Source organism: Lolium rigidum, chromosome 2, assembly GCF_022539505.1.
Source record: "Lolium rigidum isolate FL_2022 chromosome 2, APGP_CSIRO_Lrig_0.1, whole genome shotgun sequence".
Lineage (NCBI taxonomy): Eukaryota > Viridiplantae > Streptophyta > Magnoliopsida > Poales > Poaceae > Lolium > Lolium rigidum.
Genome location: NC_061509.1, coordinates 250,450,922 through 250,472,841, shown reverse-complemented (window position 1 = coordinate 250,472,841; position 21,920 = coordinate 250,450,922). Strand labels below are relative to the sequence as shown.

Sequence of the window (21,920 nt, the reverse complement as noted above, 5' to 3'; positions counted from 1 at the left end):
AAAACTTCGACGCGCGTACCGTAGCTCACTCTCACACCTTATCGACCACAAGAAAAAAATTGAATTTCCGTCAGCTAAAAAAACCAAGGATTTTCCTCCTTCTTCTTCTAGCCCAAGCAAGGAAAGCCCAGCAAGCAGAAGGAGAAAAAGCCTAGCCGAGCTCGCTCCCACGCCGCCACGTTGCCTGCCTGCCCCCTCCTCCAATCCACAAAGCCAAGCAAACCCCAGAGCCGGCGGCAAGCTGGACACCTACGCCATGGAGCGGGTGGCGCTGCTCCGCACCTCCGGCCGCCGCCTCCTCCAGCGCTGCGGCAGGCCCAGGACCTTCGTGCCCGCCGCCTCGTCCGGCCCGCGCCGCCGGCCCTCCCCCTCATTCTCGTCGCGGGGCGGCTCGGCCCTGCCCGGCAGCGCGCGCCTCCTCGCGTCGGCCGCGCCGCTGCACTGCGCCGGCCGCTACTGGCCGCTCACCGCGCCCGGCCTCGCCAGGCGCCTCTCCGTCCCCGCCGTCTCCACCTCGCCCGCCCCCGCGCCCCATGGTGAGAGTCTGCCCCCTTGCTTTCCACCCATCCTCCTCGGAGAAGCTTATGTACCGCTTTACCTGCAATTTCTCAAAAGAAAGGGGGACACGAGCGTGCTAGACTGCTAGTGCATAGTTGACTGGAACTAATGGTCTCATGTTGCATTGTTGTTAAGTCTCACAGTCCTCTTTTACCGTCAAAATTCTTCATCTGTATGCTGCTTTGCCCATGAATCTGTAATGTGATAGCTAGAAACCTAATACTTGAATTAGAATAAAAACTAGCTGTTGTTCGAGTAACCTCTGTGGGACTACGATAAGTTGCAGCTTGAGCATGACTGCGTTCGCGAGCGTGTGACCCTGTTTCATTATGACTTTCGCAGATACGGATGATGTCCATGAGTATGCAGCAAAGCTAGGCTTCGAAAAGGTCTCTGACCAAGTGATAGACGAGTGCAAATCAACTGCTGTTCTCTACAAGCACAAGAAGACAGGCGCGGAAGTGATGTCCGTGGCAAACGACGACGAGAATAAAGTCTTCGGCATTGTATTCCGTACCCCACCGTAAGTGTGCCTATTTGATTGCGGTATTTTCTATGGTATAATATCATACGAAAAAACTAAGTAGGGGGACTTATTCATAGATAAACTGCCATGGTGTTTCTGAATAAGTGTCCTTTTGTTACCAGGAAAAATTCGACTGGCATACCTCACATTCTTGAGCATAGTGTTCTCTGTGGATCAAGAAAGTACCCGTTGAAAGAGCCATTTGTTGAGCTCTTAAAGGGTAGTTTGCATACTTTCCTGAATGCATTTACCTATCCGGATCGGACATGCTATCCAGTCGCATCAACAAACACCAAGGTGACACCTAATAACCATTGATTTGCTCCAGTCTTCAATTCAGTCACTCCTTTTGTAGCATTATCATCATTTCTGTTGTTGCTTTGCAGGATTTCTATAACTTGGTAGATGTATACCTCGATGCTGTCTTTTTCCCCAAGTGTGTTGAGGACTTCCAAACCTTTCAACAGGAAGGTTGGCATTACGAGCTTAACAGTCCCGAAGAAGAGATATCCTACAAAGGTTCGATTACTCGCCCTATTTTAATGAATCAAAATCAAACACATTCATATAACAACAAGGTTTGCTCATTCCTCAAAAAGTAGCTGAGTGCAACCCTCTGACATGTGAATGTAGGTGTTGTCTTCAATGAGATGAAAGGAGTTTACTCTCAACCTGATAACATAATGGGGCGTGTGACTCAACAGGTAAGCAGTATGTTCGATTCCGTCTTTGTTCTGTGGCTTTGAGCTCAGTACAAGATTTTGCTTATGTGTTTTATCATGCTTTGCATGATAGTACACTGGAATGAAGCGCCTTTTCACATAGACATCACATAGCCCAGTAGGAGATGTTGGTTATTCTAATGCGATCATGGCCTTTTGAACACATTTATAGCTGTGACTGTTTCAACCCTATAAATTAACCAATAATTTGGTCAATCTCTCTATATTTTATCAATTATGATTAGATTCAGGATTGCTGCTTGACAAACCACACACGATTTTCTTGACAAGCTGCTTATCTAAGCACTGATATGCACTGGGCCCTGGATGTTGCATTCCTACCGGTATTTGTTCTGCTTTTTTGGCTACTGGGTTTATGCAAGACTTTGGTACATTGGCAAATTGTATGTCCCATCTCCAGTCCATGTTTCTTTAATTGGTCATTCCTTGTTTACTAGTTTGTGCTAATAGTCCCATTCTTGCATACGCCTTTGCACTGTGCTCACGAGATTTCATGTTCCCCAGTCTCTTATCACAATTTTAGATGCAAGTTGACAAGTAGCAACACCTGACATAATTGACCTTTCTACAGGCACTTTCCCCTGATAACACGTATGGCGTCGATAGTGGTGGTGACCCAAATGAAATCCCGAAGCTTACTTTCGAAGAGTTCAAGGTCTTGTAGAACATAATCACCCTCAGTTCATATTTGCATTTTCATCAATTGATATTTATTATGTCATTTGCTCCTATGTGCAAATACTTTCAATGTCTATGTGATGTCTTTACTCTTTTAGATATTGGCTATCATGGGTAATGAACGGCATTTTGTTCCTCTATAACTAAAAATTCCAGTGACTAAATTTCTTCTAGCGTTGACTCATATTTTTTTATATTTTGATGCACCAGCAAGCTAGCATTGGTTAATTACGTTGTTTGATTTGAATGTAAACTCTTTTTGTGTGTCCAGGAGTTCCACAGTATGTTTTATCATCCGAGCAATGCTAGGATCTGGTTCTACGGTGATGATGACACAAAAGAGCGGCTACGGATTCTAAGTGGTAAGTGTCCATTTAATAGTAGTTAGTGTATTCACAGGGTTGTGTTTCAAACCTTTTGTTGTGTTTATCTTTTTTTTTTTCCTTTTTTTGACACCATTTTTTATATCATGCCTCTCTTCTGTAGAGTATCTTGACCTGTTTGAAGCTAGCCCTGCTCGTAATGAATCAAAGGTTATGCCACAGAAACTTTTCAAAGAACCAGTGAGGATCACGGAGAAGTATCCTGCTGGTCAAGAAGGTGATTTGAAAAAGAAGTATATGGTGTGCACTAATTGGCTCTTGTCAGAGGAGCCACTGGACGTGGAAACTGAGCTTGCACTTGGTTTCCTCGATCACCTGTTGCTGGGTACTCCTGCTTCACCACTTAGAAGAATTCTTCTTGAAAGTGGTTTAGGAGAGGCTATTGTGGGAGGTGGTATTGAGGATGAGCTTCTTCAACCACAATTCAGTATAGGTTTGAAAGGTGTATCTGAGGAAAACATTGAGAAAGTTGAAGAGCTGGTTATGCAAATTTTGAATAATTTGGTAGAGGAGGGGTTTGCATCAGAAGCAGTGGAGGCATCTATGAATACAATTGAATTTTCTTTGAGGGAGAATAATACAGGATCGTTCCCTCGAGGGCTGTCACTTATGCTTCGTTCGATGGTAAGAACACCTGATCCGTGATTTATAAAGAAGAAATAGAAACATATGTTCCAACATTTTCATATTTTCTTTAACATTACAAACAAAATGCAGGGAAAATGGATATATGACATGGACCCTTTCGAGCCCCTGAAATATGAACAGCCATTGCAGCAACTCAAAGCACGCATTGCAGAGAAGGGATCCAAAGCAGTATTCTGCCCGCTCATTGAGAAATATATTTTGAAGAACACACATCGCGTCACTGTTGAAATGCAGGTTTATACAGGATTTCCCAACCTTTTCTCAAAAGAAGGACTTCCCAACTGAGAGTTATATATCAACCTTTTTGTTGTTACCTCTGAACATTTATTACCTTCTTGTGCAGCCTGATCCGGAGAAAGCCTCACGTGATGAAGCTGCTGAGAAAGAAATTCTAAAACAAGTAAAATCTAGCATGACTCAGGAGGATCTTGCAGAGTTGGCACGTGCTACAAAGGAACTGAAGGACAAACAAGAGACTCCAGATCCTCCAGAAGCTCTCAAAGCTGTTCCTAGCCTGTTACTACAAGATATCCCTAAAAAGTCTGCGCATGTACCAATAGAGGTAATGCTCCGACTTACAACTTTGCCCTATTCGGCTAATGAGCTATAAATTCCTTTACTTCAGCAGCTGAAAGTATTAGGCCATGTTGGCTCAAAATTCTGGCTCAAGTAGAGCTACCAAAAAGATAGTCTACTTCAGTTCATAGTTGGATCCTCGTTAATTGTTTTCAAATTCTGACTGGGGAATAAATTAGAGGTCTGCTGACATAGCTCAAGTTTCAGTGAAACCATTCTTTCTGGCTGACTGGCTCAGCATTATCTGGCGAAGTTCGGTGCTCTGGTTTTTAGCTATTGATTTGGGCACTATGATGTTTTCCCACTGAAATAGTCTAGAATTGGAAAGAGTTAAGATTATTGGTTAGAACTTGATTGCACTGAATTTTATACTAAATCAATACTAATTAAGTCTTAATTGGTATGTGACATGGTGATGTGATACTGTCAGCCTCCCCTCCTATCCCAAATCCCGTTCTCTGTAGAAGGTAAATTTGACTGCATGGTTATATAAAGAATCCTTTGCTCAGTTTGTGTAATTCTTCTAGACATTATTTTATCGCCACGGCCAAAAGCTAACTGGAGACTAGCAAATAGCCTCCTTAGTCCTTGGCCGGTAGACTAAGATCGATTGCCGTGCTGAGCAAGAGATCCAAAGTCCAAACAGCAACTAATCTGTCCTCCAGATTGGTCAGAACTCTGTTTTCCTATTCGTATCATAGGGCAATGTTCAAAGGTATGAATCTAGAAGTTCCTTTTAGAAAGTACACCAGATGGTTTGACTCTGTTAGAAGTATGAACTATTTATTAGGAGGTTGTGTTACCTGTTGTTTCCTGAGGAGGCCTGTTTTTTACTATTTCTTTACTTATTTTTTTTTAGCTAGATTAGATGATATAATCTTCATTCTGGAATGCCGTATTTAGGTGGGGGAGATAAACGGTGTCAAGGTTTTGCAACATGATCTCTTCACCAATGATGTAGTCTACTCCGAAGCTGTATTTGATATGGGTTCAATGAAGAAAGAACATCTACAACTGTTGCCTTTGTTCTGGTGAGCTATCCGATCAATGCATTGTTGCTGAGTTATCATTAAAGTTTGAAGAGGTTTTGCTTTCTCTGTGCTTTCATATACTATTGGGCCTTTGAACTAATTGGGTGTTCATTCCAGCCAATCCTTACTGGAGATGGGCACGAAAGACATGGACTTCGTGCAGCTTAATCAGTTAATTGGAAGAAAAACTGGAGGCATATCAGTTTACCCGTTAACATCTTCAATAAAGGGAAAAGAAGAGCCGCTTACTCGTATTGTTGTTCGGGGAAAGGCAATGTCAACGCGAGTAGAGGATCTGTTTCATCTGGTATGTTTATGATCTTGGCATGTGTAGATCATAATACCACTAAAAGATATGACATGGTGGAGATGACATGCTTAATCTGTTTAATGCTCATCTCTCTATATGGAAATTACCATACCATAGTCAGTCACCCAGTTACTCATCTTATATTTGCATCATTAGAATAAGTATTTGTTCTGTTCTTTCAGATGAACTGCCTTCTTCAGGATGTTCAGTTCACAGAACAACAGAGGTTCAAGCAGTTTGTTTCCCAAAGTAAAGCAAGAATGGAGGTATAAACTAGTACATTTGTGATTTAGACTACCATAAGCATGCATGTAATTTGTTGTCTGATGATTTGTCTAACACAGAATCGGTTGAGGGGTAGTGGCCATGGTATAGCAGCTGCTAGAATGGATGCTAAGTTAAATGCAGCTGGATGGATTGGTGAACAAATGGGTGGTGTTAGGTAAGATTCGTTGAGGCATATGCACACCGCATATTGTTAGGTCTTCTTGTTTTGAAATGATTATGGCCTTGTGAGCATAATTACATGACTACGCATGTGTACCTTAAGAGTCTCGGTTGCTTACCTTTAATTGTTCCTTTTCCTTTTATATTATTTGAAAGAATAAAAAAAATACACTTCCTGTATTTTAGCAAGCCACTGGCAGCTATTTTCATATCCACCGGATATTTTGTTTCAGATTTCAGATTTCTCACTACATACACTGTCGCATTTGTCACATCTTAAAATGCTGATGTGTTTGTTTGCTATTGCCAGTTATCTAGAGTATTTACGAGATCTGGAAACAAAGATTGATCAAGATTGGGACAGAATATCTGCTTCACTCGAGGAAATGAGGAAGTCTTTATTTTCTAAGGAAGGCTGTTTAATAAACATAACAAGTGACTCAAAAAATCTTGAAAAATCGGGTCAATATATTGCCAAATTTCTTGATTCACTGCCAAGTGCTCCATCCCTGGGAAGTGATCCATGGGTCTCTCGACTGCCTTCTGTTAATGAAGCCATTGTTATCCCTACTCAGGTAAAGCTAACTTGTCTGGTCCTCTGGCATTAGCTTTGAGTAGACTTCAGTAGATGATTGTTCCCTTTTTGACCAACTTATAATGTTGCCTGAAGGTTAATTATGTTGGAAAAGCTGGAAACCTATACCAAAGTGGATACCAGCTCAAAGGAAGTGCGTATGTGATATCCAAGCACATAAGCAATACATGGTTATGGGACCGTGTTCGAGTTAGTGGTGGAGCATATGGAGGGTTTTGTGATTTTGACACTCATTCAGGTACTTTGATTATGCCTATTTCTTACCTTATTTGTTCTTTGATTGCTGGTAAGAAGACTACAGAATCAACTGGCCCCACTTACATCAATGTCGTAGTTAAAGCACCTTATATCCCTGTCTTCTGGTTCCACGTTATGGTAAATATTCTTTTTTCTTTTCTTTTGCAGGCGTGTTCTCCTATTTGTCGTACCGCGACCCAAACTTACTGAAAACACTAGAGATCTATGATGGGACTGCCAACTTCCTCAGAGAACTAGAGATAGATGATGATGCTCTCACAAAAGCTATTATTGGCACCATAGGTGATGTTGATTCCTACCAGCTACCTGATGCTAAAGGTTACAGCAGGTATGTCATCGTCTCCCTCTCCTGCACAGTGCACAGTAACTTAAGTTTAACTCTGACTCGCACACAAATTAATTGATGCATGTCATCAACTATTTTAACCAACTCCAAAACAATAATGTGTGCTGAACTTCTAATGTGGGGTTACGTAAACTCGTGGCTTATTGCTGGTTGCCATATTGCTTGAGATTGCGTCCTTCTGGATGTCGATGTTGATAACCTTGAAATTTTGTTATGCTTGTCCTTATGGATTGATTGTTCTTGTTGTGGAGATTTCTAATGTGTACGCAACCAAGTTAAGTCTTGACTTGGATTGTGGTTGCAAATACATGTATCAACAAGGCAAAAATAATGCTCTTAGGTCACGTCGAATACACAGAGTACTAAACTTGGATTTTGCTCTTTTCAGTCTAATGCGATATTTGCTGGGTATCACTGAGGAGGAACGTCAGCAAAGACGTGAAGAGATACTCGCGACAAGGTAGAGATTTCTGTGGTTCAATTTCCACATGCCTTTAGTCCACTACTATGGGATCATCACACGCCTATGTTTCTATGCAAAATCACTCATCACGTTGTTTCCCATGTTGCAGCGTGAAGGATTTCAAGGAGTTCGCTGATGCCGTTGAAACCATCAATGACAGCGGGGTTGTGGTTGCTGTTGCATCACCTGATGATGTCGAAGCAGCTAACAAGGAGAAGGCGATATTTTCAGACATCAAGAAGTGCTTGTGATTCCTCTCCATGCCTGCCCTTGCTGGATCTTAATGTCGACCTGCACGGATCAGAGGTTCTTTGACGTTTGCGAAGAATGAGTGACAATGTAACATGAGTTCGTGTGTCGAGAGCACTGCTCACTTGACTGTAGCACAGTTACGATTTTTTTCCCACTCATTTTTTGGGGGAAAATAATAATTAGTCCCAGGGTGTTGAGCGAATCAGTGCTTAAAGAAGCTGGTTGTACACCAAGTTTCTAATAGGAGTTTAAGAGGTGATCTTCTCAAACTATAGCTGAAGATTTTGTAATTGGCTATATGAAAGATATAAAAGGTGTTTTTCACTGAGCTGATCATGGCCATGTTTGGGACATACGAACTTTTTCTTCTTGATTTATGCGGGAATCGAACTGTTGTGTAACAAGATCGCCGAGATGTTTTTTTCTGCATTACAACTCCACGCAGCTGGGGAGTACTAACTAGGAGTAGTTCAGAATCGAAACAGAGGAGGCCAATCCGGTAGAAATGAAATACTCCGGGTGATTACAAATCTCATTTCCTGCCGCTCTGCTGCTGCTGAGCCTGGTGCTGCTGCCGGTGCAGCTGCGCGGACGCGATGGCCAGCATCGACCTGACCTTGGCCACGGCCGCGGCCTTCTCCGGCGGGCAGCTCGCCAGCGCCACCCGCAGCGACCGCACGGCCGCGTCCGGCCGCCCGGCACCGAGCGCGGCGCACGCCGCACGGTACGCCTCGTCGGCGACCCGCGCGTCGTGAGGGGGAGGAGGAGCCCGCGCGGCGGACGACGCCTCCTCCCGTTCCTCCGATGGAGGAGGCGGCCGCGAGGAGGCGGAGGCGGAGGCGGGGTCGAGGTGGGCGCAGGCGCGGGCGTACTCGGTGGAGGCGATGGCGGCGTCGATCTGGGACATGAGGGACTCGGGCGCCGACGGGAAGCTGCGGATCGCGTCGAACGGGCTCCAGCCTCGGCGGCCGCCGCCCGACATGGCTGGTGGCTGCTGCTGCGGCGGCGCGGATTGATGGGTAGCGTGCCCGAGGAGGAAGAGGGTGGACGCGAGGTAGTTCGAGCCACTCAGTTGAGAAGTCTGACGGCGATACTGATGAGGGATTGAGGGGAGTGTGGGTGTGGCACGATAGGGCATGATCTCGTGCACATGAAATCTGCGGTTTAATCGATAGCTCGCAAAAAATTCTTGCAGATGGCGTTTGCTCACCATGGATGCAGGCAGGGGGTGTGAATAGATAGACTGATTTTCAAACTGAATTCGTTTTCGAATCCATTATAGAGAATTTGTAAGAAATGCAACGGATAAGGATATGAGATTCCGAACTTGACGGCGAAATGATGGTTTCCATATGAATAATCTGATTTTGCTCGGAGTATCGGAGCTAATAGAGCATATTTAGTAGTTAGTGAGTTATCGAGTTCGTTTGATAAATAATAGCTCACTTCAATAGTCACTTTATCAAATATGGTGTCTAGAGTTATTAGGATTTCGTGTTGTTTAGCCCTTGTTTGCGTTTTTTAAGAAACACAATACACATGTATACGCTAAAAAATATGTACATACACTCATGCTATGAATACACACACGTATACATGAATGCCTCGACGCCAGAAAAGCATCATAAGGAAGTGCAATCTTTGTTCATCTTGACCTGCTCCGGGATTTGGAAAGAGAGAAACTGCCATATCTTTGAGAATCGCATCTCTTCATACGCAGCCACGATATCATGGATCAGAGATGAAGCTCGGGCTTGGGCCTTCGTCGGGGCAAAGGAGTTGAGAGCATCTCCAGTCGCGTCCCCCAAACCGTCCCCCAAAGCGCGCCGGATCGAGCGTTTGGGGGACGTGTTTTGTTCGTGCCGCGTTTGGGGGACGTCGCTCCCCAGCCGCGTCCCCCAAACGCCGCCCCCAATCAGAAATTCAAATAGATGCATTCAAAAGAGATCGTTCCCGCCGGTTCGTCGCGATCGAAGTAGCGGCGATCGATCAAAGTATCGGGCGCGCGATCATATTGCGGACGCGGTGGTGCATGCAAATTAGAAGAAGGGGTTGGTCGACGGCGTCGTGTCCCGAGTCGACGCGAGGCCCGTCGAGCACGACGACCTCGTCGCGATCCGCCCGTTCCTGTGCATGGTGCGTCCGCTCCGTCGCCGACGCGGAGGCCGACGCAGGTGTAGCGATGAGAAGACGCGTCGCCCTGCTCTTGCTGCGCCGCCGCCGCCGCCGATGCCGATGCCGCCGCCGGGGCCGCCGCGTCCGCCGCCGCCATTTTGGCTTCGATGTCGTCGAGGATCTGGCCTTTGAAGAAGTTGTGCGCCGCTCGCTTCCGGGGAGACATTCCCTCTGTCGACGTTCTCAGCAGGGACATGTCGTCCTGCGTTTCTTGAGCTCCAGCTTCTCCTCTTGCCTCTTGAGCAGCTCGGCCCACCTTTGGTCGGCCTTCTTGTCGCGGGAGATAAAGGTCGAGGAGACGTCGGCGAGGCATTTCGTGATCGACGCTCGCGTCTTCTCGGACGACGCAGCGTCGGCCAAGGCGGCCTTGGCAGCCTTGTTGCCGCAGGGACGCCCTGCCGACGTTGCCAGCGGCGCGTCCAGATCAATGGCGTCCTTCCCCTTGCACAACGACAGGCGCGTCAACTTCCATTTCTCATTCATTTTGAGCTTGCCATAGCAATGCGTCATCGCGAAAGACTTGTGACCATCCGAGTACTTGGCGTACAATTCCATAGCCCGATCAAACTAACCAAAGAAAGCGAGTCATTTCATCGAACACAATGTGGGCGCTACGGATTATGGAAGAAACAGGTCGTACCGGTTGGCCGACGTCGGCGCCGCTGTCGCCTCTGGTCTCTAAGTCGTGATGGTACCCATGGAAGGAGTTCACCGACGCCGGATGATGGCCCATCGCGTCGACATTGCCTTCGGCTCCTCTTCATTGGCACTTTCCGGTAGTCGCTGTTGATCGGCTTGCGCTCATCGAACTCGGCCTTGATCCTCGCCCAATACTTCCCGCCTTTTTGGTTGGCGCCGATGATGGAGTCATGGCTCACCGTCGCCCACGACTCGCACAGACAAAGATCTTCCAGAACCGTCCACTTCGGGCCTCGTGTGCCCGACGCCTTCTTCTTCTTCTTCTTCGTCCTCACGCCGTCCGCGTCTACCTCCATGAGATCATCGTCACCGGCACCCTCGTCGTCCTCTTCCTCGCCGCCCTCTTCCTCGCCGCCCTCTTCGTCCTCAACGTCGTCCTCCTCGTTGTCCTCCACCCCGTCCTCTTCCTCGTCGTCCTCCTCCTCAACCCCGTCGTCCTCCTCAGCACCGGCGCCGTCGTATTCGAGCGGACCCCTGCGGCCGGTGAAAGGGCCGCCGTCCGGACCGGGTCCCGGCTCGCGTTGCTCGTACGCCGGGGAGTAGAGGTTGTTGGGGTTGAAGCCGCCGTGCGGCGGCGCATCCCGGTAGTGCGGCGACAAGTTAGGCGTCACGCACCCGGGAGTGGCGGAGGGGCCGTCGTTGTAGAAGGCGGCTTGCGACGGAGAGAAGACTCCCGGAACGTACACCGGCACGTTCGTACTATATGGGCTCGCGTTGGTGGCGGCGATACACCCGGCGATTATGCGGCCGGTGCCGGCGCGCCGCCGAGCCTTCTTCTCCGGCTCCGCCGCCCTCCGGTCCTTTCCGCTCCGCCGTCGATAGCTTCCGGCGCAGGCAATCTTGCTGCCATTCATCTTCGGTCATGCCTTCAGGCTTCTTCTTCGCAGCCGGCACCTTCCGCGGCTTCGCGAACGGCTGAAAGTGCATGGAGCCCCCATGTGTGGTTTTGGTAATTAATGACAATCCCTATGGACTAATGTTTGCATTGAGTTATATTTGTAGGAGTTGTCCATAGGCAATGCTTGAACCATATGTTGGCTTCAAGGTTGCAATAAGAAGAAATTGATGAAGGATATCAAGTGTCAAGTATGTCTTGAAGATGAAGATGAAGTGAGCCCTCAAGTTATCTCAAGACATCAACATGATGAAGAATGAAGAAATCATGTGCAAGTTCAAGATGATCTAACTCGAAGAGATCATATGCTTGAAGCTTGCCATCCATATGGTGTTCATGGATTTGAGAAGATGCGCCGAAGAAGAAGCTCTCCCATGGTGGATTATGGGGGAGCAATCTACAAGACTTCGTCAAGCAAGCACAATCAAGAAAGGCGTTCCATCTTGTTGTGGTCAAGATCGTCATCATCGAGATCAAGTGGAATGCGCAAGGTTAAGGTTTGCTCTTGATAGAGTTTCTTTCTCACCGGTCTCATGGTGTAGTTGGAGACCGGTTTATAGTTTAGTTGCCGTACTATCAAGAGGGCTCTCGAGTGAGTAACTCGATCGTATCGTTCGGAGAGAGCTCAAACCTTTGCATCCTTGCATCATCTTTCTTGGTTGTTATTTAGATCTTATCCATGTGATGTTTTAGAGCTTGTGCTTATTCTCATGACAAGCTCTAGTTCATCGAAAACGGATTTTGCATAGATCACTTGTTGCGTTTTCGAGTTTGGTGATTTTCTCGGTTTCTCATGTTGAGGTATTGCACCTCTAAAAATCATAGAAAATCACCCCCCACTGATTTCCATATTTCCACTTTTTGTTGGGTAGCTCTTGTTGTCCTCTTTCCAACAAAATTAGTTTCATCTCGTTCTGATTCTTCAATCTCAAGATATTCGCATTTCCATATTTGAGTTTAAAAGAAAGAAGAAAAAGAGAAGAAAAGAAAAGAAGAGGAGGGGTGGTCGCCGGCGGTGGTGCGGGCGGTACCACCGACCACGCAGCGGCCGGAGCCTCCGGGCTTGGTACCGCCCGTGGTACCGGGAGCCAATTGTGGCTCAGTACATGTGCCAGGGAGGTTGGAGCCCCGGCGGTACCTTGGCCGGTACCCCGGCCGGAGGCTCCGGCCTCCCCTCCCGGCCCGCGCGCCCCAAGCCTCGCCGCGCTGCTCTACCATGGCCGGTAGTACCGGCCCTTCCTGGCCGGTACCTCCGGCCTCCCCCTCCCAGCCCTCAGCGCCTCCAACGGGCAGAAAAATAGGGCCTGCTATTTAAGCCCCTTTCTCTCACCTTTTTGGGTTGCTTCTTCCTCCTCCTCTCTCAAGCCTCTCTCCTCCATTGTTGTTGACATTTTGAAGCTTGAGATCTCTCTCCCCTTCCCATGATTCTTGCATCTATTTGAGAGAAAGATTGAGGGGATCTAGATCCACACTTTGACCAAACCAAATCATCTCTTTGTGAGTGAATCTTTGGGATCTAGATCTTGGGATCTAGATCTTGGGAATTTTGGGGAACTTTGTGTTCTTCTTTTGTTCTTCCTCTCTTATTCCCCCAATAGCTTTTGTAGCTTTGTTGGAATTTGAGAGAGAAGGACTTGAGCATCTTTGTGGTGTTCTTGCCATTGCATTTGGTGCATCGGTTTGAGTTCTCCACGGTGATTCGTGGTGGTGAAAGGAAGAAGGTTGTTACTCTTGGGTTCTTGGAACCCTAGACGGATTCTACGCCTTTGTGGCGATTTGTTGGGAGCCTCCAATTAAGTTGTGGATGTGTGCCCCAATCTTTGTGTAAGGCCCGGTTTCCGCCTCGAAGGAAATCCCTTAGTGGAACCGTGACCTAGGCCTTCGTGGCGAGGGTCACCGGAGATTTAGGTGAGGCGCCTTCGTGGCGTTCGGTGTGTGGTGTGAGTACCGCATCTTGGGGTGAGGCCTTTGTGGCGTTGGTGTGCATCGAGCAACCACACCTCAAGGTGAGCCTCTTGTGGCGTTCGGGAGCACTAAGCAACCGCACCTCTCCACCGGAGATTAGCACTCGCAAGAGTGTGAACTCCGGGATAAATCATCGTCTCCCGCGTGCCTCGGTTATCTCTATACCCGAGCTCTTTACTTATGCACTTTACCTTGTGATAGCCATCGTGCTTGAAGTTATACATATCTTGCTATCTCATACTTGCTTGTATTGCTTAGCATAAGTTGTTGGTGCACATAGGTGAACCATTGCTTAGAATAACTTGTTGGTGCACATAGGTGAACAATAGTATATAGGCTTTGGGCTTGACAAAGTAAACTCTAGTTTTATTCCGCATTTGTTAAGCCCATCTCGTAAAAGTTTTAAATCGCCTATTCACCCCCCCCCTCTAGGCGACATCCGTGTCCTTTCAACGGCGCTTTCGCCCCTATCGTCGCATTGCCCGGCGGCTTCTTGGCCGCTTTCTTCGCCATCTTTTTGGGGGCTGTCGGCGGCGCCATGGAATGGGGAGAGGGTAGCGGCGGCGGCGGGTGCACGGCGGGAGGGAGAAAGAAATCGGCGGGATAGGAGAAATGAATCGGCGGCAGGATATGTTTTGGGAGGCCTGTGCGCGGCGGTATAGGCGCGATTTGGCGGGAGCGGCGGGATTTGGCGGGAGTGTGAGACGAATTTTCCTCTGTGCCGCCGACGGGTCGGGCCCGCGTCGGTTGGCCTCGCTTTCGTTGTGTCCGGCGTCCCCGGTGCGTCCCCTGTGGGACGGGGACGGGCTCGGGGCGCCGGACACCGTATCGGGGCGCGCCGGACAAAAAAGGGCTTTGGGGGACGCGGCTGGAACGCTTTTTTTGTCCGGCGCGCCCCAAATCCCTTTGGGGGACTGTTTGGGGGACGCGACTGGAGATGCTCTGAGGCTCGAAACGCCTTGAGTCTCAATTTTAACTGTTGATTTTTTTTTCTCTCCTTTTTTTTTTGTTTCGTTCTGACTCGTATTTACGAGGTCAGACGACCCTTGTATAATGTTCTCTCTGCTTATCAATGAAAATTCGCTATAGGCGTCTCGCTAACATGGAAAAGTCACTTTTAACAGAAATAATATTTCACTTTGATGAGAGACCAACTTGTTAAACCTGGAGTACCACCGTCCTCCTAATCTTCATTCTATCATGTTACATTATATGTTTTATGAGCGTTTTGTTAAATTCGTTTTATCAATTATTTATGGTTGTATGGTTTGCCTATCTATTTATGCGAATACATATTCTAGTAATTTTTGTTTCCGTCCTCCTAATCTCTCTCTTTCTGTAATTCCGGAGTGCATCCAGAATGTACTTTGTACTGATGTTACTTAGTCAATAAAGTGCCAACATTCTCTAAAAAAAAGCAATACAAAGCTATGCATATTCTCTAAAAAAATGATAAAATTAATACGCCAACTGAATATAAAAATATCAGTGCACATACAAAAAGGAAATAATTCTAAAGTGGATATATTTTGCAGCCAATACACTGAATTGCGTCGTACAAAGGCTGTCGGCTCATCCTAATTGAGATTTCTCTATTATATCTATTATGGTCACTCTAAAATCCCTTCTACTATGCTTTCGCAATTTTTTTTTTGACAATTTACTTTTTTTTTTCTTTTGTGCAATACACATGCTAGATTGTTATTGTCACATTTTTTTTTAGAAATGGGGGAAAAATCGCTCCAGTTTCTGCATCCAAAGAATGTACACGGCTTTTTTTAAGATTATTCACAACACCTTACAAGAGCAATATAAAAGATCAAACTCGAAGCCACCTCGCTAAACCTACAGAGGGATGAAGGGGGTGACAATTCACCAACTCACATCAACCAAAACCAAATGCCTTCCCAGGCCGCCCAATAGCAGATGAGAAGCACATCCAGTCATGCAGACTCCCAGCATACGCCAACGCCTACGCCATAGAAGTTGCTACCGCCGTCTTCCTCGACTCCATCTTCAAGAGAGATCATCGCATTGACCATGCCAGGCCTGCCATCGATGCCGCCACGGTGCCAGACGACTCCACCATCCTGCGCGAGTCCATCACACTGCATCCGTCCCGAGACACCACTGCACCATGCCGCGGCGACTCGACGACGCCGACACAGCGAAAGCACACCGCCCCACCTCAGCACCACCACCATCCGTTGTATGCTCCAAAAACGATGCCCCCAACAGGGAGAACGGCGTTGCGCGCCGCCATCGTCCGATCCGGGAGACCCGGGTCTAGGATTTCCCCCGGAGCAGCCCAGGCGAAGAACGCAGGCTGCAGAGACAATGCCTTCAACAAGGTAACGACGAAACACGCCGCCATCATCCGCCATGACCGAAGTCCGGGCCGGCTTTCACCGGCAGCTGCGCCTCGCCATCGGGAGCTAGGCGACAGATCGCGAGATCCGCCACGGCTAGCCACACAACTAGCCGATCTCCTCCGGCGGAAGAGAAGACCACCACCGCCATGCCTAGAGTAGAAACTCCAGGCGCCCTCGTGAAGTGGAAGGGACACAAACGAAGCCCGCACACCGCTGCCCGCAGGAGCCCGCCCATCCCCTCCAACCGATCCCCATGGGGACCGGATCAGATTGAAAGGAGGCGCCACTGCATCTTGCGGTCCCCGGATCCACCGTGGCCGCCGTCCCTTCGCTGCACCAACGCCGCGGGAGAGGACAACGAGCGCCGTCATCGCCCCAACTCGGTGCCAGGAGGATGGCCGCTGCCACCACACCGACCAGGATAATTCCGCGTTTTTTTTTTGGCGTGATCTATAAACTACTGTTGCAGCAGGATAATTCCGCAAGAAGGCACAGCAGCGACAACCCGCGTCGCGGACATCATACGCGTGAATGTGTGTGGAAAAGACTTACTATGCAGGGTGTGGTGTGGTGTGGCCACATTGACTTGACGGACTGAACTCAACGGTCATCCGCTGGGCACTCGTTCATTCTTCGACCTACGACGCGTCGAGGATTGTGCCTAAATTGGGCACTGCTTATAGCCCCAGCAACTCAGATCAGCAGTCATCCAACGCAACAAGTCCATTGATTCACTCGCCCAGCCGTATCCATAGCGCCTTCGAATAGAGCGGACCACAGCTGCCCAAAGCCACTTCGATGGAGTTTGATCCGAGGGAGGTGGACATGTTTGTTCAGTTCTTCCACAAGTATGTCTGGGTCAACAAATGGTTCTTGCTTTCATCTTGCCCTCTATCCCCCGATGATGCAGATTTCTATACTTTTGTTCCATTGGCAGGTTCAGGCGTCCGACTGAGCTGGTGGCGTTCTACCATGGCGAGGTAGCCTCCATGGAGTTGAGGAATGCCACCACTGTTTGCGTGGATTACAATGATGTTAAATGTCACAATTTGGAAGCTGCATCACTCCTCTCCTTCCAAGACTTGCAAAGGTGATGCTTCAGTTTTTATCAAGACGATTAAGGGATATGAAATGATGAGTTGTTTGCAACAAATAGATGAGACGTTTCTTTCTTTTGGCCATCAGTTCAGAACAGTTGGTTCTAGAGGCTTTCAACATGTTTCTACGGGTAGATAGTCCTGTCCATGGAAATGTAACCAGCATTCAGTTTTACAACCACCCTGGCAGGTATATTTACTACTTACCTCTTTATCGAAAAATATTTACTACTTACCTTTAGTAAATTAACATTAATGCCTTTATAGTGAACATGATTGTGTGTTGCTATTTATACTTCCAGGCACGAGAGTCTGGACGATTTCCTCAGTACGAACCCTCCTGTTGAAGCGTTTGAGCTGCCTGATAGTATCACTACAGCAGTTTGTACTCCGGCGGGGAGGATGGTGTTGCAAGGTTTTATTCACTGCCTTGTCGAAGGCCACGCAAAAGGAAATAGCTGGGGAGGCTCATTCGAGGCCTCTCACCTGGTTATTGTCAATCTTGACAACTGCCGTCAAGAGTGCCGCATCTTGGAACAGCCAACAGCAACAGGACCTGTAAACCTTGCGACAATGCAAGTGGACTTTAAGAAGCTCGCTCAGATTCTTCTGCCCAAGTTCAGAGTCATGCTAACACCCCGCACAGATACCGAGCCAGCATTCTTCAAGGACCTAGGCCGCGACATGCGCATGCTCAATATTCCAGCGACCTTACCTTCTTCAGTTCATTACAACTCCAAATTCACCAAGTTCATATGCCGTCACATGGCTTTTTTGCCCTCTTTGAGCAGATCCAATATGATAGTCAATCTTATCAGGGTCTATAAGGTACTTTCTATTAACGAAAGGAATATATTTACGGTTTCTGTAGACAGAGCGAAGCGAGGACTCAATGACTGGAGAACCGACGCAAGGTTCTATGAACTACTGAAGAAAGTGTATGATGGTAAATTGGGTCGAGCACCTTATGGTAATAATGGCATGGACTTGCTCTTGTTCCAGCGTCACTTTGTAGTGCATGCTGGTGATCATCTCAAGGTACACATCTCTGCTTTCCAGCATCATGGCATGGACGGTTCGGCTTCATTTGTGTACAGTTGCAAGATTGCCCATTATCTGTGTACACTCAGAAGCAAACAAATTGTTTCTGTAGAACTGGAAATACTGTCAATAGAATTATTTCCATGCTTAGGCCAAATGTTCCAAAAGCACCAAATTTTGTTAGGTTGAAATACATACTTTGGAGACTTCTGTAATCTGTAGAGCTCTGTGGGCGTAAGCCTTGAGATAAAGTGTGAACTCACTGATTCGGGCCGGAATTGTCTAAATAATGTTCCAAGCACTTTCTATTAATTGTACCGCTAGTATTGTCATGAGTCAACTTCCCTAAATTTGACCAAGTTCATAGAAATTAGTACTCCCTCCATGCCAAAATTCTCGGCATGGGTGTAGGCACACATATTGTGCAACATAAATAATTAACTTCACTAGGTCGACTATGAAATGTATATTCATTATAGTTTCACTATATTTTTGGTGGTATAACGATTGTCTCCCATTCAAGAATACCTTATACTAATATGCGTTGTTGCCCTCACTTGACTGCGCTACATAAATTTATATACACTAACGTTCTCGTGCTCTTCATTTTTCACCAATAGTAGGTGGCCAACCTGATACCTATACTTCCACTAATGGTTGTTTTAGTTAGGATTGTTTATTTTCGATATATCTCCATTCAAAATCCATCAATGTGCCTAAACGAACCATTGTAGCTCTAGATGGCCCCTCATTTTCCAATCGGCGGTTTACTTTGATTTGCTAGTTTCTAATTATTCCATACCTAGTGAACCACATCACAAAATGGTTAGATTAACACGTATGTTTGGGTTCTGATCACTACACATGTATTTCTATTTAATAAAGATAGACTTCTATGTTTTGAAACAGCTTTCAGACGGAAACCGTTCGATCGAGACGCTTGAGGCGATAGATTACTATTTGGCACATCATTATGACCAATTCCTGTCGAAGGTGGTACACCGCTTGATCATTGATCTTGATATTGGAAAACTGTAAGCCCCTTATATGATTTCTATGTGTAAATATCACAACTACTGAAGTAATCCTATTATTGAATGTGCGTTTAATGTTTTTTCAAGGTTGGAGAAGGTTTGGGAGAATTTGCATCCAGGTTATCAATGAGCCTACCTCCAAAAGTGTCAACGCAGAATTAGCACCATAATGTATAGTACATCGAACTAGTCTTCTTAAGCTAAGGATAATTACCTAGTTTGTTTGGTAGTCCGCCACACAACGCTATTTTGCATTGTATCTTTCCTTGGCTAGGTCTAGCAGGGTGGATGGTAGGAAGTTTGTTTGTGTTATTCGTGCTCTGTTGGTTGAGATGTTCTTTGATAAGTTCACCAAACTGTAATGTGAAGACATTTTTTGTTAGGTGGATGTAAGTTGCATTTCGGTTGTTGGTAATTCTAGGATTTTGGTGGAACATCGAACTTTGAGCATTTTATCTGAAATCCTGATGTATTATACTAATTAATTAGAGATTCCCCAAAAAATCCATGTTAATCCGAGAAAAAAAAACTAGGCACATACTTCACTGCTTCTTCCACCTCTCCGGCCTCCCTCCTCCTTCTCCCGCCGCATCTTTCCCTCCTCGCTCTCCTCTGCGGGCGCGCTGAGGTCTGCTCCTCTCTCCCCAACTGCGAGCGCGGACGTCTGTTCCTCCCCGACCTCTAGTTGCTGCTTGCCCGATCCCGCCCTGCCGCCAGTGAGCTAACCTCGCCGGCCAGTGAGCTAAGCCTCCTCGCCCCATCTCCCCTCCCTTCTCTCCCACGCGTCTCAGGACCCTATCCCTAATCCTAATCAGCCGCTTCAGGCTGCAGCAGATCGAGGTCGTCCCCTGCCGGATCGACCTGCGACCTTCTCCCACCTCCCTACCTCCCCTCCTGGGCCTTTCTTCTACATCGTTGAGATCTTGACCAAGGTATGTTTGCCTACTCACGTCTCTCCCTGTCCTCGTGATGCATTTGGCTTTAACGAGAGGTGTGCTGCTCACTCTGATTTTTCAGACTGATGATGCTTTTATGCTTCTGTTTTTATGAATCGTGAACTATTCTCCAGCTCAGGATACTTGATTTGGGTGTATTAATAGCGATGTTTAGCTGTTTGCTAATGCTGTCTGTTAATATTGCTTAAAGGTCTATTAATATTGCTTAAAGGATGATTTGGTAATTTATTTTGGTAACAAATTTCACTTCATGATAATGTTTAGCTGCCTTGTAGAGTAAAGAGACAATTATTTGCATTTTTCTAGACAATTATTTGCATTTTGCTAGATCCTGTTCTAGATGTTGTATGCGTCCAGCTTTGATCAGAATGTTTGGCTGTTGTCTTGCTTGCCTTGAAATTATGTGGAATTACCTGCAGTAGCTAAACCTTATGTGAATTCTGATTCTATTGCCTACATTCATCAGCAGTAGCGAAACCTCTGGAGGGGGAAGTTCGGTTTGCTGTTCATTTATCTGGTGATTTGGTTGGTGTTAGTAGTGTCCACCTCGGGAGGAGCAGGCAGTATAAACATTAGACATGTACTCATTTGGAATTACTCATTTAGAAAGTTACATGTACTCATTTGCAAAACTCTGAGAATTCTGTTATCCATGAACTTTATTCACTTAGATTTATCTGCGTTCATGAATTGTTATCCATGAACTTTATTGTAAACATTTATCTGGTGATTTATCTGCCTTCATGAATTGTAAGTGCTCTAGTTGACCGCTATGATTTTTCTGAACCATCTATTCACTTGTTAAGTTATAAGTTTGCTTCCATCGCCAGTTTTATTTTTTCTGGACAAGTGTTGTTCGTTACTTGCCGTTAGTGGTAGGCTATCCTCTCGCTAGATGTTTGCAACACCCAACTTTCTGATGGTATTGCAAGTTTATCAGATCGAGTTACTTGATTTATTGCTTGTCAATTGTCGGCCAGAACCGAACTAAATATAAGCAGTGAGTTAGTGGTGTCTAGTACAAATTCCATGTTTGTACTATAACTAAAAGTATCATGGTGTGGAAGATAATTGGCAATGTTGATTTAGGAGATTGTTGCGCTAGATATTTGAACAATGTAGCACCAACACTTATCTGCGCAGTATTTTGTTTTTACTGCTGTTCGTTACAATCTGCAATGCGTAGTGATATTGTAGCTGTACGCTGCTGGTCAGCGATCCTGTAGCGTAGCATTTGTGGCAAAGAATTGTTAATAGGCAGATCTTTCCCAATAATGTCATTTCTAAGTAGTAGCTCTTATGAGTTACTCTTGTCTTTGTTTACTTCATTGTTATCAACTGCTTAGGGTATTATCTTAGAATTGCTGTCATGTTTTGCATTTTGCTGAAACATAGCTAGTTCTGAAAATAGCTAGTTGAACCATGACTTTTATTTAATTAGTTTCATCATGTTCATGTGCTATTTTGTGGACGCTGCTAGATAGATAATGCTTGAGATGCTATATTTTATCTGTTTCGTCATTTTCATGAGTATGCTATCAGTCATAAAAACTTGTCAGTTTAGACTGCTATTTTCATGAGTAGACTGTGCTATTTTCATGAGTAGACTGCTATTTTCATGAGTAGATAGATAATACTTGTCATGCTGTCTAGACTGCTATTTTCATGAGTAGCATACTCATTGTTCATGAGCCAGGTCATCATTTTCATTGTCATAGTTTCACTGTTATTATCTGCTTTAGTATGCTATTTCGTTTCATGAGCCAGGTCGTCATTTTCATTGTCATGGTTTCACTGTTATTATCTGCTTTAGTATGCTATTTCGTTTCATGAGCCAGGTCCTCATTTTCATGAGTATGCTTTTTTGAACAA

The 21,920-nt window shown here is 46.2% G+C and overlaps 3 protein-coding genes across 3 annotated transcripts; 2 read left to right on the top strand and 1 right to left on the bottom strand.

Moving 5' to 3' along the window:
- The first annotated feature begins 241 nt into the window (after nt 1-241).
- LOC124693256 (presequence protease 1, chloroplastic/mitochondrial-like) lies at nt 242-8,142 on the top strand. Its single transcript, XM_047226728.1, has 19 exons — nt 242-536; nt 901-1,081; nt 1,207-1,381; nt 1,471-1,603; nt 1,718-1,788; nt 2,399-2,482; nt 2,777-2,867; nt 2,992-3,512; nt 3,606-3,770; nt 3,880-4,098; nt 5,016-5,143; nt 5,261-5,450; nt 5,636-5,719; nt 5,798-5,895; nt 6,211-6,475; nt 6,571-6,733; nt 6,901-7,081; nt 7,488-7,559; nt 7,672-8,142. The coding sequence occupies exons 1-19, from the start codon at nt 257-259 to the stop codon at nt 7,811-7,813; spliced, it is 3,243 nt and encodes a 1,080-aa protein (XP_047082684.1). The 5' UTR covers nt 242-256; the 3' UTR covers nt 7,814-8,142.
- A 20-nt stretch (nt 8,143-8,162) lies between these two features.
- Nucleotides 8,163-8,825, bottom strand: LOC124693257. Its single transcript, XM_047226729.1, has one exon. The coding sequence runs from the start codon at nt 8,794-8,796 to the stop codon at nt 8,347-8,349; it is 450 nt and encodes a 149-aa protein (XP_047082685.1). The 5' UTR covers nt 8,797-8,825; the 3' UTR covers nt 8,163-8,346.
- A 7,815-nt stretch (nt 8,826-16,640) lies between these two features.
- LOC124690758 lies at nt 16,641-19,222 on the top strand. The gene is made up of 6 exons (XM_047224100.1): nt 16,641-16,768; nt 16,858-17,010; nt 17,106-17,207; nt 17,320-18,055; nt 18,968-19,092; nt 19,180-19,222. The coding sequence occupies exons 1-6, from the start codon at nt 16,719-16,721 to the stop codon at nt 19,220-19,222; spliced, it is 1,209 nt and encodes a 402-aa protein (XP_047080056.1). The 5' UTR covers nt 16,641-16,718.
- The last annotated feature ends 2,698 nt before the right edge of the window (nt 19,223-21,920 follow it).